Below are 17,831 nucleotides of genomic sequence, written 5' to 3'. Positions count from 1 at the left end.
ATCACTACATTTAGTGATGATGATGATCTTCGGGAATCTATGCATTTTGAGAATTATTAAGGAATGGTAAAATTATCAGGAAAAACTAGCAAAAAAACTTTTGAATTCTTTAGTAGTAATATTTAGATGATTTTGAATAATTTAAAGTGACTTTTAAAAGGAAATCTCAGCTAACATTAATTTATTTAATTTTTCATAATTTTATTGACCTAATAAATTTTATTTTAACTTTGAATTAATAAAATTTCAAAACTCCAAAAAATCCAAAATTTTAAAACAGCTTTAATTCAAAAGAAAAGTATATCATTACAAACTTTATAGAAAAAAGAACCATATAAAGCTTTAAAAATTACAAAATATCAGCAATAATATACTTTTATTTACAAATTAAATCAAGCATATCACGTGATAATCAGATGCATTTTTCACAACCTAAAAAACAGCAAAATTTCACAGATATAAACAGCTTGTATGGCGCAGTGGTAGCGCAGCAGATTGCAAATCTGTTGGTCCTTAGTTCGATCCTGAGTGCAAGCTGTTTTCTTTTTTTTGCTATTTTTCTGGATTTTTGATGCTTAAACCATAGAATAATAGTATCGGTAGTTGTGGGTTTTTTTTCAGAAAAACTGTAGTTATTTTAAACATTCTTTTCGCCTAAATTTAGAGTATAATTTATGTTTAAAGCTGTGTTTGAAATTTTATTCAAACGTTTTTAAAATTCGCGGATTTTTGATGAAATTTTTATACTGACGGGCTTTAACATATTGATTTAATACTGATAACAAGTTTAAAAAGATTTAGATCTCTTATAAATTTATATTGATTCATTAAAGGTTTACTCCCAGTTATCCATAGACATAATATTCCAATATGGTATGGCCATTCAATAAAAAGGAAGAGTCCAAAGAAGAACCTAAACCAGTTGAATCTTCATCTTCATCAATTCAACAAACAAGAAGATCATCAGCTCCAAGATCAGAACAACCATTATTATTAGAAGATACAGAACCAAGATTCAATAATGGTCCTGCAAACCCAATAAATCCATTAAAACAAGCAGTTGATACAATCAAAGCTGATGATTTTAAACCAACTTCTTTAGTTAAAATACCCTGTTTAAGAGAAGCTTTAATGACTGGGATATCTGCATTAGGTGTCCTGGGGGCAGTTATATTTATTGCACAGAAAAATGCTTCAAAAGCTGTTAATTGGGGTGTTGGTGGGTTTTTATTAGGTAGTACAGTATCATGGGAACAATGTAGAAGTAAAAGAAGAAAAGAACAAGCATTTGCAGCAAAAGCTAGAGAAGTTGTTGCAAATAAAGAAAAACCAATGTTACATAAACGTGATGATGAATTAAAAGAATCTGGAAGTAGAGAAGAGGCAAGAAGTTGGTGGAAACGTTAATGAAGGTAATGAAATATATAGTTTTTGGAAATAATATTTGTAAATAGTTAAAATACGTTAAGAGTATAAATATAATGAGTATTAAACATTGTAGCAATTATATATGGAATCCACCTATCTCTAATAATGGTTAACAAAGTGACAAAATTAAATTTTTAATTGAATTATTCAGATTTGTCACAATCATTTCTATTTTTTCAGACCGTTGGGAAATTGATAAACTGATTCCTAATTGAAATTTTACGATTACTAAAATTACTAAGTACGATAAATTTTCTATTTATCCGGAAAATCAAAATCTTTTATACTGAACAATGCATACGTATAAATAAACACAAAAATCCAAAGTTAAACTTGAATTGAAATGTATAAGATGTCAATACTATATAAATGACAAACAGACCACTTTGGATCATTATCATTTCAATCATAGTCTTAATCATCACATTGTTTAGCTCATTTTTCACAAGACTGTTAGGAGTCAATACAACTACAGCTTCAATTACAAGTACAAAAAACTTAACAACCATGCCATCAGTTACCACATTATTTGATCAAACAAAACCTAAAACTCCTGTGTTTTTTTTCAGTCATGGGGGTCCAACTTTTATGTATCCTGATGAAGAATTTGGTTCAGATAAAGGTGCTTATAAAACTGTTAAAAAATTAGGTCATTATATAATAAATGTTATAAAACCAAAGTTCATTATTGTTATTTCTGCTCATTGGGAATCAAATTCATTTAATTCAGGTGTTGATATTGGTATACCAGGATCCCAATCATCTCTTTCAAAAAATTCTAAAAAATTAGATAAAGATGAAATTGATTTAATTTATGATTTTGGTGGATTCCCAGATTATATGTATGAAGAACAATTCCATTCAAAAGGTAATTTAGAATTAGCTAATGATATTAAAACCACATTAGCCAATAATAAAATTGATTCCAAGCTAACCAAAAGAGGTTTAGATCATGGTGTTTGGGTTCCTTTTAAAGTTGCATTCTCATCAAATAAACCAAAAGATCAAGAATGGGATCTTGAAATGCCATTAGTACAAATTTCATTACCAGGAACTGATGATTTTAATACAAATTATGAATTAGGTAAAGCTTTATCTAAATATAGAGAATTAGGTGGTGTTATAATTTGTTCTGGGATGAGTGTTCATAACTTACGTGATTTTAGAGCAGCTATGGGGAAAGGTTCATCAAGTCCAATGCCATATGTTAAACCATTTTCTGAAAAAGTTAAAAGTATAGTAACTGAATATAATGGAGTGGAAAGATTAAATAAATTTAATGAATTAGTGCAAAATGATAAGAAATTATTATATGATGCACATCCTTCATTAGAACATTTTATGCCTATTGTTGTTGCTTCAGGCGCTGGTGATGAAGAATTAGCAAAACAAGTTTATGATAATCATGTAAAATCTTTAGCTTGGGGTATTTATCAATTTGGTGAATACAAAGAATAATACAACATCTCATATATTTATAAATAGATAGAATAAATAATAAATAATAATAAATAAGTTTTTGTGGTTTTATAAATAATAAATAACAAATGGTATATGAAATCAATTCAATACAATCAAGGCTTCTCATTTAACACCAAGTAAACCTTTCAATTCTTGTTCAATTTGAGATTTATCTAAACCTTTCAACTCTTTTTTAACTTCAATCCCCTTTTCAAAACGTGCATAAACAACAGGATCAACATTTTGTGCTTCTCTAATTAAAATTGGTAATTCTGGATTATACATTTTTATAGTTGGATAAGTTTTTGTCAAGAAGTTTCTATCAGACCATGTTAATATTGTATCCTTAATACCCTTAATATATGGAGATCTTAAAACTCACCTTAAGGGAGTACTACCCTCTGCGACTTGTGATAAATGGAATCTGATTTCCTTAACAGTGTTATTGACAACGAATCTAGTGGACATATTGGTATTTAATCTTTCTAAAGTGTATTGAATTACAAATTAAGAGGTGTAAATGGTGATTGTTCAAATTCAAGTTTATTGTCAATATTATTTGATTCTTTGGGGAAATTTTAAACGGTGGGGTTATAAACCCGGGCTAAAAATGACAGAATTCAAGATTTATAAACAAAAAACTACAAAAAAGGTTGAAAAATTCTCATTTAAATTAAACGAATGTCCATTTATTTATTTCTCTCCTACTTCTTCTATTCTTTTGGTAAACTTGTTTGTGAAATTCCTGCTCCTAATTTCCCTATTTCACTTTCATTCCCTGAAGTATCTTGATCTGAATTCCATTCTGAATGTGATGGATATAATTCTTTTCGTAGTTTTGTAGCTGGTGATCCTTGATCTTCATCATCTTCTTTAAGCTCATGATCTGCTTCCTTTTTTGGTGATGAATTATCAATTTCTTTTGGTGTTGATTTAATATTATTTCTTGATGAAGAACCTGGTAATGGTAAAGAAAATGAATTATCATCAAATGAATCATCAATATTATTAGGTTCTGGTGAAAATTGTCTTGGAGTACTTGAATGTAATACATCATTTGAATTTAATGTTTTTTCAAATGATTTTGTTGATGTTGAATGACTTAATGTTGGATTTGATGTTGAAGATTTAGATTGAATAAATAAACCATTTGTTGTTGATGATAAAGATTGTGGTTTCAATTGTGGTATTGGTCCTATAGTATCATCATCATCATCATCAATATCATCATTGTCATTGTCATTATCTTCATATTGTGGTTCTTCCAATTTATTATCATTATTATCATTATTATCATCATTATCATCATTACCATTATTACTATATCTCCCATTATCATAATCATCATCATCATCTTCATTAGTGAAAGGATCAGGACATCCAGCTAATAATTCATCTAATCCTCCACCAGACCAACCTTTCCTTGCTATACCTTCATAAATTTCCACTTGAGCACGAACTATTGAACCAACTTGTTTTAAGATATTTTGAGAAGTATCTTGGACCAAGTCAAATGAAGATTGATAATAATCATGTTTAACTTTATCAATTTCATCAATATGAGAAGTTAATTGTTGTAATTTTGATCTATATGTAATTAAATTTCTTGTTTTCAATTTTGATAATTTTGAATTTTCATATTCTTGTTTTTTCAATAATGTTATTTTTTCTTTTATATTATTTTTGAAAATTTCATCATTTTTGGAAGTTTTCAATTTAAATTGATTAATTTCTTTTAATATGGGTTCTTCAAATGAATTTTTAACACTATGTGCTAATATTTGTTGATGATTTGCAACAAGAAAATAAAGTCCACTTGCACTTAATAATCCATCTGCAGAATTTCCAGAACCTTTACACTTGGCACCATTCTCCAAGGCAGCACCAAAATTTCCAGCAGCTTCACTCACTTTTAATAAAGCATCTCTATATTCTTTTGAAGTTGATAATATTTCATTATAAGCTTCAGTTGTTTTATTTATATCAGTCTTGGTGACTAAAGTTTGTAAATCTAAAGTTGAAGGAGAAAATGAGTTGAATGAATTCATCGTACTAAAAGAAGGTCTTCTATCAGAACCTGGACCACCTCTTGACCTTGGACTTGGACCATCACCATGACCACCTGTTGTTATGGAATTTGTTGATGATTGTCGACTATGTTCTTTTTTGATTTGACCACCGTTTAAATATGGATAAAACTCTGTCAAGTGCGTGGCTTTGGAGTACCGTGAGGGACTAGTCTGTGTAGACGTTGCACTCTTTGGTGATTGACTTGGAGTGTAACTCATGATATTGATTTGATGGTGTTTATTGATTAATGTCTCAATGCTTAAAATGCTTAAAAACACGCGTTTGAAACAGTTGAAAAGAGGGAAATGGCACTAATTGACGTGTAGAATCCAACAATGATATCCAAAACAAGGATAATTCAATTCTAAACCTCAATAATTTGATATTTCCTTGTAATTTCCTAATTGTTTACTTTATTGATTTTTTTCGTTTCTTGTTGTTTTTTTGAAAGTGATTTAAAAATTCTGATTACGTAATTTTTATTAATTTTTCATGAATTTTTCGTCCAAAAAGAATTTTATTTAGAAGTTTATACTAATAAAATTGGTTTAGTTGGTTATTTTCCAAAGGGTTAAAGATGTTTGGGATAACGAGTATGAACAGGGTTCAATGTGTGAACAGAATAAGTGCTCATGGTGCTTTTGTTGGTGCAAATTCCGGTACAAGATGGGCTAGTTCTAAAATTCAATTTCAAAAAGGTTCAACAATAATTCATAAAGATGTATCACCAACAACTGGACTTCCACCAAAGAATTTAAAAAGAGATGATTCTAGAAAGACATATTTGATAAATAGATATAAAACGTTATTACAAGATAGTCCAATTGTATTATTTGCTCATCATAATAATTTATTAAAAAATGAAGAAAATCAATTAAGATCCACAATAAAAGAATCTGGTGGTGATTTACACATTTTAAGAAATAATTTATTTTTAGCTTATTTAAAAGCTGAAAATGAAGAATATCCTTCAAGTATTGAAGCATATGAACGTACCAAGAAAAATTTCCATCCTTTACAACCTTTCCTCAAAGGTCCAACTTCAATGATTATTATTAAAGAACAAAATCCATCAATCGTGGGTAAAATCATTAAGAATTTAAAAAATGCAAATGAAAAATTATTTATAATTGGTGCCCGTGTGGAAAATAATGTTATGGATTTAACTCAAGTTCAAAAATTCAAAGATTTACCATCAAAAGATCAATTACAATCAGAATTGGCTGGTTTATTAACTATATTGAGTGGTGCTGGTTTAGTTCAAACCTTACAAAGTGCTTCACAACATTTATATTTATCTTTAGAAAGTCATCGTAAGAATATTGATCCATCTGAAAAAACAGATGAAGTTAAGGAAGAATAGATATAGGTTATTCATGTATATAAATTGTAATTAGATATGAAGTTTTATGAATTAACAAATGTAGTTAACAAATAATAAATTAGTATATTGAATTAAACTTTTATATATATACAAAAACAAAAATCTATTGACAAGAAGAATATATCCAATAACTTATGTAAATGAATTCTCTATTTGGTGAATAATTTATCAAAAGCTGGGATTAAAGATTGAGCTAAAGCAAATGAAAAAACTAATTTAGGACCAGTAGTTAATAATTTTGGAGTTAAACCTTTGAAAAAAGCAGAAATACCTTCATTCTTAATTGTATTTTTCAAAATTGTTAAACCAGATTCAGGATTTTCAAAATTTTTATTTTGAATTCTTGTTTTAATAACATCTAATGGAGCACTAACAATAAGGGAAGCTGAAGCACCAAAAATTGAAGAAATAAAATTTTGTGACCAAGTAGCTTGTGAATAATCTTTTAATCCAAGAACATATTCTTTAGCAAATGCATTACCACCAAACAAAGCAAATGAACCTGGTGCATTTCTTGCAGCAGTCCAACCCCAACCTCTATAAAGACCAAAACCTTCATCTTGTAAGATTTTAATAAAACCACGACCTCTAAAAGATTCTGGATTTGTTTGTCTTTTAATTTTCAAGACATCTAATGGTAAAAGGACAACTTCACCAATACCAATTAAAGAACCAGCAGTAGCACTCATTAAAGCTTTACCAGTTTTTGGACCAAAAGTATCATCAAAACTTGATTTGAAATTTTTATTTAAAAATTCATTTGCAAATGGTTGACCACCATATTTATAAACTCTTTGTAAAATTTTATAAACAGCAGCATAACCTAAACCTGGGAATAAAGTAGTTAATCTTGAACCAAATGCCTTTGAAGCATGTTCTCTGAAAACAACTGAATTTAATTGAGATAAATTTGAAACTTTTGTATTATTACTCATTAATCTTTTGGAAACAGTATCAACTGGATGGAAAACACCAATTTCACAGATCCCTGCAGAGGCTGAACCAAGGACTCTTGCGATCCCTGATTGTTTCTTGTCGTTATTAGCTGGTGACATTGTATATACTATAGAAGTCTATTAAAAGTCTATGGTTTTGTTGAATTGTTGGTGAAGTTTTTTGTTAATTTAGTCATAATTTTTCAATTTTTTTTCGAAAACGTTGATTTAATGGAAAAAGATAAGATTGACAGGGGTATAAAACCAGAGATATCTCAACCAATAATAATGTGATTTATATATAAATAACACTATGAGAATCCTGAGACTTATAGGATCATTTTCATATAAATTATAATTTCATAACTCCAATAATTAGTATATTCACTGCATAACCATACAAACCAAAGCACCGTGTTTTCACATTTATGCAATTCTGGATTTCAATTTTAAATTCAAACCAGCGATTTTTTTTTCTTTCTTTCTTTTAAAACAACAACAAAACAATCAAATCACAGAAAACACATCAATTCAATTAGAAACTATTGGATATTATATCGGTCGTTGCTGCTGCTGATACTGACTTACTATTGTGTGTTTTTTCCTTGTGTTTTTACTGTGTTTTTGAAGGATTTTCACTATCTTTTTATAAATTGTGGCAAATTGTTGATATTGATTTGATTCAATTACTTTTTGATACATTTTTAAGCTAATTTTTTATACTTATATACATTCTATAATAAACTGTTCTTTTAAGAACTTATTATTTATTGCTTTTTTGCTAAAATTTGCATCTAAAAGAAAATACCCTTTTTTGCTCTAAAATTCTGATATAATTAATATCATGTCTGAACTTGAAATCATTGGTGAAGATTTCTACAAGGCTTTGGAAGACCTAACGTTTAATTCAAGACCTATTATTCAAACATTAACTATTCTGGCTCAAGAAAATGTTCATGCTGGTCCTTATATAGCGAGAGCTGTAGAGAAAAGAATTGAAAAGGTGAGTTATAATAAAGTTAATACAATGAAAATAAGATACTAACATGTTATATAGGCTATTCCAAATCAAAAATTATATGCATTTTATTTATTAGATTCAATTTCTAAAAATGTTGGTTCTCCTTATACCTTGCTATTTGGTCAAAAATTATTTCAAACATTTACACAAGCTTTTTTATTAGTTGATGATATTAATAGGAAAAAATATATTGATTTATTTAAAACTTGGAAAATTGCTAAAACTTCAAGTGGATTACCTTTATTCCCTCCAGAACCAATTTCTAAAATTGAACAATTCTTAATTAAAGCTAGTTCTTTATATAATCCACCTTCTCAAAGATCAACTCCAACTCCAATACCTCAACAACAATTACCTCAACAACAACAATTTATTCCTCAAATACCACAATTCCAACAACAACAGCCACAAATCACTTCATCAATATTAATTCCAATTGTGGATCATTTATTAAATTTGACTTCTGAAAGACAAAAATTAAATCCAAATGATCAAGATATTATTAAAAAAATTCAAATTATAAATCAATTAAAATTTGCTATACAATCTCAAACTTTAGATCAAAATGCTTTAATTCAATTAAAAACAGATTTAGAATCAATGACAAAATCTGAAGAAACTTTTATAAAGAAAAATTCACCAAAAATTCAAAACCCCAAACCAACTTTACAAAATTTATTAAAACCTTCATCATCTCCATCACCATCACCAATACCTATATTACAAGATTCAAATGGTAAAAACCCTTTAGGTTTATTAAATAATATTGCAAATTTAAAAGCTCCAAAAAAGGATTTATCTTCATTAATTTCAAATTTAGAATCAAAAGGTCTTGTTAAAGATAAAAAAACTAGTACATTACCATCAAATTCCATATTAAAATCATTATTAACTAAAAAAACTACACCTAATACAACCAAAAACCAAGAACCTAATGAAATTTCAAATTTATTAACTCCAATAAATCCATTCAAACAATTTAAATTAGATAATAAATTAAATATAGATCCAACTGATTTATATAATAAATTTTTCATTTCTGAAAAACCAAATAAATGTGGTACTTGTGGTATTCGTTTCCCTCAAACAGAATCTGGTCAAACCCAAAGAAGAAAACATTTAGATTGGCATTTCCGTATAAATAATCGTCTAAAAGAATCAAAAATCGTTCAAGCAAGATCTTGGTATATTGATGATGAAGATTTTGTTCAATTTAGAGATTGGGATATTTTTAATGGTTCAAATTCAAATCAAGATGATTCAACCCAGGATGATAAACCTAAAAAGGAAAAAAAATATGTTATTGTCCCCGAAGGTGGTGATATGAATATAATTTGTGGGATTTGTAAAGATTTTATTAAGGCAAAATTTAATGATGATTTAGGTGAATGGATTTGGGATGATTGTATTGAAAAAAATGGTCGAGTTTTCCATGATTCTTGTTTTGAAGAAAGTACTAATGATAAAAATACTACTACAATAACTGGTCTTACTGGTGGTTTACAAAATTTATTAAATAAAAAAAGAGAAAGACCTTTGGATCAAAATAATGTTGATTTTGGGAAATTGAAAGATATTGTTAAAAATGTTAAATTGAATCCAAAGAATTGATATGATATAAATGATGTAAATATATATAAATTAATGAACAGAGAATTATATTCCAATGATTCTGTAGATTCAATATGAACTCTTTAAAAAAAGAGATTGATATTTATACTTTAATTACACCAATCTTACATAATCTGATGACTTTTTCTGATTTTGATAAAATGAAGAAAATTTCAAAGAACGAACAACGAACAATGTTAAATGTTTTAAATTGTTGGATTTTTTGATTGAGAAAGAATTTCTTTCACCTAGTATATGCTTCAATATGAATTTTTGACATATTTAAATGTTTGACTGGGGCTAAATTGGTAAAAGGATTTCATTTATTGTTCCATTAAAGGTTTGGAACTCTATGTATCTGTGTATCATCAAACTTAGTAATAACTTCTTTTGGTATTTGGTTTGATAAGTAAACTGAGATATCGTACGTTTCAGATTTCTGTTTCCAAACTTCGCTTTGCATTTGGAGTTGATTTACTACTAACAAGATTTAAGTATACTATATTAGTATTCCAATACAAATATGGATAATTTATACTTACAAAATCATATTGATTCATATATATCAGATTGTTTGTATGAGGTTTTCACAAATATCGTCGACAATTTGAATTTAATATATGAACTGTACTTTTAAAAGCTTTTACATGTAGATTAGATTAAATTAGATATAATATAAACTTGTTAAATTAAGAGAATACCTTCAATATTATATTACTGTGATGACAACAAAATTACATAAGCAGACCATTTTTTTCCCTTTAAAAGGTTTCAAAATTGAAGAATTCAACGACTGACAAACTAACCACTTAATATATGAATATTAGACTTTGGCCAACATTCCGGTTTCCTTGATTTGATTCAATGTTGGTTCCTTCGAACCTTCAGTTACCTTCAGTTACCTTAACATTAGAGCAATCAGCAAAATTATCTGAAAGCAATTTTCTCAAGATTTAAGTACACTTTGAAATCTCAATTCAATTGAAGAAAACATGAGTGATTTATACTTAACATTAAATCAACAATATATATATATATTTCAATTATGTTCGTATGAAGTTTTAACAAATATCATCAACTAATTCTTGAATAAATATATGTACAATACTATTTTTGCAGAAAGCTTTAATAAACGTAGATTATACGTCATAAGGTCAAAAATGATTAAGAGTACTGTCATTATTTGAGAGAATTGGATCACCTACCTTATATAATTTTAACCTGCAAATAGAGAGACTATATTTAAAGCGGATCGACAAGCGACTATTCAGGTTTATTCATGCTTTTGTGGCATCAACATTACATTACCAAGTAGGGAATTGTTCAAAAATTACCATTTTAGTAAATATCTTCTCTTATCGTAATTATTAATACACGAAAAAAAGTCTAGGTTTTTCTGAAAAATATTACCATTGTATTAATATGGTAGCATGTGTTGAAATTTTGATCTAAACCTTGTTTTGATGTAAAAATAAAGTATGTCTTTCCAGAAGAGTTATCATAGTTGAATTTTTTTTTGGTATTTTCATAAGTTATGGTATGAGAATTGAGATGATGAACAGATTCTTATATAGTTCTTATGCATATTCTTCAACTATTTGGGATGTTTTTGGTGACAATGGATTAACATATAAGGATTACAAGATTTAAGTGTTATTTAGTATCCCTATGGGAAAATTATACTTACAAATCATATTGACTCACATATAAATCAAATATGTTTGTATGAAGTTTTAACAAATATCATCAAGTACACTTTGAATAAATATATGAGCTATACTATTTTTGCAGAAAGCTAGGTTTAATGTAGATTATGTGAGGGTCAAGAAGGATTGAGCTTAATACTGTTTAAAAGAATTGGATCCTATTGCAGATACATTATAAACCCATGTATATTTAAATGAAGAGATTAACAAGTACAAGCTCATACAATATTACATTGAAATTTGATGACAGCATATTACTAGCAATAACACAGACATTATCAGCAAACGTTCCCTTGTACTGTAAGGCATAAGGATGAGCTGTTTACGTACTTAGAGAGATTTATTAACATTATGTCGATATCTCATTTAGTAAATATCTTCTCAACATTTTTATATATTAATAAAACATATAAAAAAAGTCTAACTTTCTGAATTATACTTAATTTAGTTTAAGTTTCTTCAATATTACCACATTTAGCTCGTGAAATCTTTTGATCTCTTATTTCTGTTAGGTGTTCTTTTTTTTAAGTTTTTGCTCTTATTATATCTTATTAGAGCCAACGTTTAATTTTGGTCATCATGGCTGAACTTGATTTGAATGATATAATTAGTTATAATATTGAAAGTTTTGGTTATACTGGTTGTCATCAATATTTTCAGCTTGCACAAGAAATTTAAGTATTTTTTAAAATATCCTATACATTCAATCATGCAAATGAGAAGAAATGGAATATGATTTATACTAATTAATATATTGACTCACATATAAATCAAATTGTTTGTATGAAGTTTTAACAAATATCATCAACATTTGAAATAATATATGTACTGCTATTTTTAAGAATTCTGTTGTAGTCTTGAGTATATAGTACATTGAGTAATTTATGAGAGGTAATTTGAACATCATTTTATGGAGTACTATAATGTTCTCAACAGGAACATTGATACACTCAATAAAAAGCTCATAAAAATTGAGTGATTAATATCATAAATAAACAGAAAATGCTAAGATATTTTGTAATTTAAAATACAGTTCCCTTCAGCTGAATATTGATAAATTCTTATAATCACATTATATTATATAGAAAAAAAACTATCTTGAATTGAAGTATCAAAAACAATGACATACCCATTAAATTTTCTATACCAAAATATAGATTCATACCTAGAAAATAATCCTTCATCAGACCCAAATCAAAGAGGATTAACAACAAGATATAATTCTCAAAATCCAGGATTCCCATTCCCAATTTTAGAAACTGATGATTTCATTTCAAATGAATTAAATCTTTATAATTTATCACTTACTCATAGAAGAAAATATTTTGATGATTATAGAGATTCATATCTTGATAATATTGATTATCAAAATCATTATGGATTATTACCAAATAATACATATATCCCACAACCATTCATTGGATATATTCAAACTTTTCATTCATATCTAAATAGATTTGGTCATAATTATGACTATCAATTTTCATTAATGTGTCCTCATCATGATGAATTCAATCCAAGAATTCCATGTTTGAAAACATTTGAATATAATCCAGATTCTGAAGAATGTTTCCAAGAATATTTTAATCATTTTAAAAATTTTCATTATGATGGAATTTTCCCTATAAATGAATATCAACATCCATTTTATGAAGGTGTTGTTAAAAATAATGATTATGAATTAATAAGAAATAAATTTTTACCAATTGATTTAAAATTATTTAATCAATCAATTGAATATCTTCAAAGAAGTTGTTTGAATGATTCATTACAACCTTTTTATTTATATGGATATGAAGATGTTTTAAAATTTGATGAATTTATTTGTAATGATGATGAAGAATATGAACTCAATTCAATTATTTATGATGAAAATGAATTTTTAGAAAGTATTGACACTTATAAATATTATTATGATCAACAACCAATAGCTTTTGAATTTGATATATTAGATGAAATAAATAGAAGAAAAAGGAATGAAACTTTACTGGTTCAAAATGCTTCTTCTCAAATATCTGATAATGATGATAATGATGATGATGTATTAGATGATCATAGACCAATAAGAAATTATAGTATGATTCCTAGATATGAGATTCATGATCAAAATGATGGATTGACAGAAATTCATGATGGAATTAATGAATTGTGGGACAATTTCCAAGATTTGCAAGATGAAATAAGATTAATTGAAGCAGTTGATTCAAATGGATATCTATTTGATGACATTGATATAGATTTTTATGCTTTGATTATTAGAACTCTTCGACATGATCATATTCCTGAATTATGGGATTTGATAAACATTGAAGAATTTATTAGGATTATGCAATCAGCAGAAGAGCAAATTAAAATTGAAATATCTAATGATCCAAATTATTTTGAGTTTGGAAATTCTGTCAATAGTGATGACTATTTGTTTAATGAATTTATTGATAAAATAATTAGTGAAATTGAATTAAGCAGATGATTTGAGTATGATGTGTTAAGTTGAGAGCATGAATTTATCCATAATCTAATGGTGATTCTTTTAATGATTGTATAGAAATTCCTGTGTAAATCATGTCTTGAATTAAAAGTTTTATAAGGATAATTACGTCCCAGTAATATATTATATATTCGCGAGCCGAACTAATAAACACACTCAAAATATTCAATACTAAATTAAGACATCAAATCCCAATTAAAATGTTTAAATAATTTGATAATCTTACTCCTTATAAAAATCTCATTCTCATCATGTTTTCAGAAATTCCAGAACTTTTATTATTGTTGAGTTATTCAAGAGTTTATACAAAAATACCCACTCCCTGAATTCGTGATTGTTATTAACAGATGTTCTGGTTTAAAATGATGGGTTTTGTAAGATAACACAAGAACTAAAAGTTTCGGAAATTAATTTCAATACAAAAGTATTTATATTAAATTCAGTGCTATTGGATGACACTGTTAATAACATACCATGTTTTCAAAAAATATTTAGCACTTCAAGTCTTCATGTCAAATCCAAAATGACGAAAACCAAATTCGTTCATTTTCGTCAGTCAAATCGCACCAAAAAAATTCGTTTTTAACGAAATTTTGTTTTTAATAGTACGTACTATAAAGAAGCTTGCTTCCAATTCAATTTGATTTAAAGTATGACCGTCTTTTGACAAGGTGTAATTAAGTTTTGGATAGTAACAGTTTTCCCAAGATGAGTTTATCTTTTAGTGAACCAGAAATGAGCGTATGTACTTACAAAAAAGCTTTGAACAAAGGTAACTTTTGTATCATTCTTTCGGCTGTACAATTGAATTCTTTTTACCTAAGGTGCAATTTCTACCTTTGGGAGAAATTCTGGAAATGATTTCTAATTATTGTCATAGGTAAAACATGTTTCATGCTGTGATTGACTCATGAACTTGATCAGGGGTAAAATATCCCATCACAACATTGAAAACATCACATTTTAACATGTATAACTCATTTTATTGTATTAAAGTTGACTACAATTACTTTATCAATGATGAATAAATATATATGATTTTGATTTCATTTTCTAACTCCATATTATAACGTACGTTCATACATGTTGTTTGGGTTTTCAATAGATCAAAAAATTTGTGAGTCGTTATATTCTGAATACAAATTATATGTGGGATATTGAATTGACTTGGGTAAAATCAGTTCATTTTTGTGTCAAGGTCGCATTATACGTCATGGTTAAGTGGATTACACAAAGATAAAAGTCTATTTTTAGTTCTTTTTATGGTTAAGGTTTTGTTACACCATAGATCTTTTTGTGGTTTTGTGGTTTGTGTTTTGTGACGTTTTAAATATGTGGTTTTTAGTTTTGTGTTTCGAAATTTGGAAATATTAAGTATAAAGTCGTCATATTCCCATTTTTTCTTTATACTTTCTTGTTATAACCTTCTTTCTCCATTTCAATCATTGGTTTCTCATTAGTCTTATGGATTGTTGTTCAGGGTCCAGGGGTTTAATCTCTGCTATATATTTATAGCTCCGGGGATTACCTGATATCATTTGTTATCACTCTGTTATTATTTTGTTTTCTTTGGGATGCAGTGGAATTATATTATTCAAGATAATTTCGTTACTATGTACTGGAGTTTTTGATGTATGACCATACTGAGTGATTTGGATGTGCCGGTCCTTTTTGTGACGTGTGTGTTGTTGATTCACGAAGTCTTCTTTCAGGTTCGAATTACAGATTTTGGTAAGTTTATTTCAGTTAAATTTCTGTTACGTCTTTATTGCAACTCAAGATATAAATCTCCATGATCTCATTAGTCTTATGGATTGTTGTCCAGGGTCCAGGGGTTTAATCTCTGCTATATCTATAGCTCCGGGGATTACCTGATATCATTTGTTCTCACTTTGTTGTTATTTTGTTATTTGTTTTCTCTGGGATGTGGAATTATATTGTCCAAAAGAATTTCGTTACCATGTACTGGAGCTCATGATGTATGACCATACTGAGTGATTTGGGTGTGCCGGCCCTTTTTATGATGTGTGTGTTGTTGATTCATGAAGTCTTCTTTCAGGTTCGAATTACATATTTTGAGTATAAGTTTATTCCAGTTGAATTTCTGTTAAGTGTTTATGATTTGGTTATTGCAATTTAAGATATAAATCTCCATGATATCTAGGACTTATTGATAAATGATAATACTGAGTAATTTGGGAGCGCCGGCCCTTTTTATGATATGTGTGTGTTGTTAAATCATGAAGCCTTTAAATCAAGTTTGAATTAGATATTTTGACAAGTCGTCTGGGATTCCAGTTGAAAAGTTTTGTTACATGTTTATGATATTTCAGGTTTGACAAATCGTGTTGGATTCCAGTTGAATTTTTGTTACATGTTTATGTCTTTTGGTGGTGCAATTCAAGAGATTCAATGTGTACATTGTTTATTGATATGTGACTACATGTGCGCATCATTGATCATAAAGTCTTCAAATAAAGTTTGGATTATTTTGACAAGTCGTATAAAAGATTTCATGGATATTTTGAAATCTACTGTTATGATTCAAGATTAACCAATAGCATCCATCATTTAGTGATCATTTCTTGCTGGTACCTGTGAGAATTTAAAGAAATTTTGCCATATTGGAAATGCTATGATCACAAGCTGCTTAAATGTGAACAAAGCCGACGTCAGAACAAAGTGTCGCCAGGTTAGGTAAAGAATAGTTGAATTTGAGTAACGGATGAACCCCATATGCTATTCTCTAATAGCATGATGTCCATATGAAATGATTCTTTGGGCTTCTTGGAACGTCGTTCAAGCATCATTATGGAGGAGGTTACTTATTAGACATTATGAGGGCCAATGTTCGCTATATGCTATATGTCAATTTTTTTAAAGGGCATATTGTCACCTGCTTCTTAATTTCTTTATTTTAAGATCAGGAGTTTTAAAGGTTGCCAACTTCATGGGGACTGTTATCGTGCTGTATCTTCTGCTTCAGCATTGTCAAGCTCCAGATGAGGGTTATAGGTTTGGGCTGTGGACCATGGTTCAAAAGCCCGTAAATCGTCACCTGCATTCATGTTCTCTTTGTGAGTGAGTCAAGTTCAAGTGGTCATATTGGTCTACTAATAAACTTCGTGTGCTCCTAGATAAAATTATCGCCAGCTTATCATTTGGTTGTTACAGATCAACACCATCTGATTCAATCATAAAGATTAAAGATCATGACAAAATAAAATTGATCCATGTCATACTTATGTATCGGTTGGTTCTCCAGTGATATTAAGAAATTGAGTTAGACTCGTGAGTCATGCTTGATTCAAAGTTACATGGAAACACAAAGCCATAGGTGTATTCTTACAGGGGAGACTCAAAATATCCACACCGGAGGAATTCGCAATGGTGGTAGGAGACTGTATGATAAATGGCTCACGTGTAGAGTCTACACACGATTATATCTGAGAATATAATCTCCAGATTTTTCATTAATAACATGTCAGATGTGTTCTCTTTTCTCTCTCTATATATTAAGAAGCTGTATCATGTTAATGTATAATATACGATTTACGATAGTAATGGTATACACCCCAATTATATATTATAATGCATATAGTTCCTAGGTTCTATCTGTTTATTTATATAATTGTTGATCTGTTGAATGTTCATTTTGATTCACATAGTTTTTTTTCTACCATAGTTAAGCTCATAGTTAAGCCCATAGGAAAACTAATTTACTACC

General features: G+C 28.3%; 7 protein-coding genes across 7 annotated transcripts; 5 read left to right on the top strand and 2 right to left on the bottom strand.

Moving 5' to 3' along the window:
- Positions 1 to 870: 870 nt before the first annotated feature.
- Positions 871 to 1,407, top strand: COX20 (Cox20p; the record flags this gene model as incomplete). Its single annotated transcript, XM_011276952.1, has 1 exon — positions 871 to 1,407. The coding sequence occupies one exon, from the start codon at positions 871 to 873 to the stop codon at positions 1,405 to 1,407; it is 537 nt and encodes a 178-aa protein (XP_011275254.1).
- A 528-nt stretch (positions 1,408 to 1,935) lies between these two features.
- On the top strand, positions 1,936 to 2,886 carry BN7_2477 (DODA-type extradiol aromatic ring-opening family dioxygenase; the record flags this gene model as incomplete). The annotated part of the gene is made up of 1 exon (XM_011276951.1): positions 1,936 to 2,886. One exon carries the CDS (start codon positions 1,936 to 1,938, stop codon positions 2,884 to 2,886), a length of 951 nt encoding a protein of 316 aa, XP_011275253.1.
- A 716-nt stretch (positions 2,887 to 3,602) lies between these two features.
- On the bottom strand, positions 3,603 to 5,177 carry IVY1 (Ivy1p; the record flags this gene model as incomplete). The annotated part of the gene is made up of 1 exon (XM_011276950.1): positions 3,603 to 5,177. One exon carries the CDS (start codon positions 5,175 to 5,177, stop codon positions 3,603 to 3,605), a length of 1,575 nt encoding a protein of 524 aa, XP_011275252.1.
- Positions 5,178 to 5,536: 359 nt separating this feature from the next.
- Positions 5,537 to 6,322, top strand: MRPL11 (mitochondrial 54S ribosomal protein uL10m; the record flags this gene model as incomplete). Its single annotated transcript, XM_011276949.1, has 1 exon — positions 5,537 to 6,322. One exon carries the CDS (start codon positions 5,537 to 5,539, stop codon positions 6,320 to 6,322), a length of 786 nt encoding a protein of 261 aa, XP_011275251.1.
- A 170-nt stretch (positions 6,323 to 6,492) lies between these two features.
- GGC1 (Ggc1p) lies at positions 6,493 to 7,398 on the bottom strand (the record flags this gene model as incomplete). Its single annotated transcript, XM_011276948.1, has 1 exon — positions 6,493 to 7,398. The coding sequence occupies one exon, from the start codon at positions 7,396 to 7,398 to the stop codon at positions 6,493 to 6,495; it is 906 nt and encodes a 301-aa protein (XP_011275250.1).
- Positions 7,399 to 8,122: 724 nt separating this feature from the next.
- On the top strand, positions 8,123 to 9,910 carry PCF11 (Pcf11p; the record flags this gene model as incomplete). Its single annotated transcript, XM_011276947.1, has 2 exons — positions 8,123 to 8,240; positions 8,376 to 9,910. The coding sequence occupies 2 exons, from the start codon at positions 8,123 to 8,125 to the stop codon at positions 9,908 to 9,910; spliced, it is 1,653 nt and encodes a 550-aa protein (XP_011275249.1).
- A 2,826-nt stretch (positions 9,911 to 12,736) lies between these two features.
- Positions 12,737 to 14,086, top strand: BN7_2472 (uncharacterized protein; the record flags this gene model as incomplete). Its single annotated transcript, XM_011276946.1, has 1 exon — positions 12,737 to 14,086. One exon carries the CDS (start codon positions 12,737 to 12,739, stop codon positions 14,084 to 14,086), a length of 1,350 nt encoding a protein of 449 aa, XP_011275248.1.
- Between the last annotated feature and the right edge of the window lie 3,745 nt (positions 14,087 to 17,831).

Source organism: Wickerhamomyces ciferrii, contig 00057, assembly GCF_000313485.1.
Source record: "Wickerhamomyces ciferrii WGS project CAIF00000000 data, strain NRRL Y-1031 F-60-10, contig 00057, whole genome shotgun sequence".
Taxonomy (NCBI): Eukaryota; Fungi; Ascomycota; class Saccharomycetes; order Phaffomycetales; family Wickerhamomycetaceae; genus Hansenula; species Hansenula ciferrii.
The sequence above is the reverse complement of the archived record's forward strand: the minus strand, read 5'-3'. Positions and strand labels throughout refer to the sequence as shown.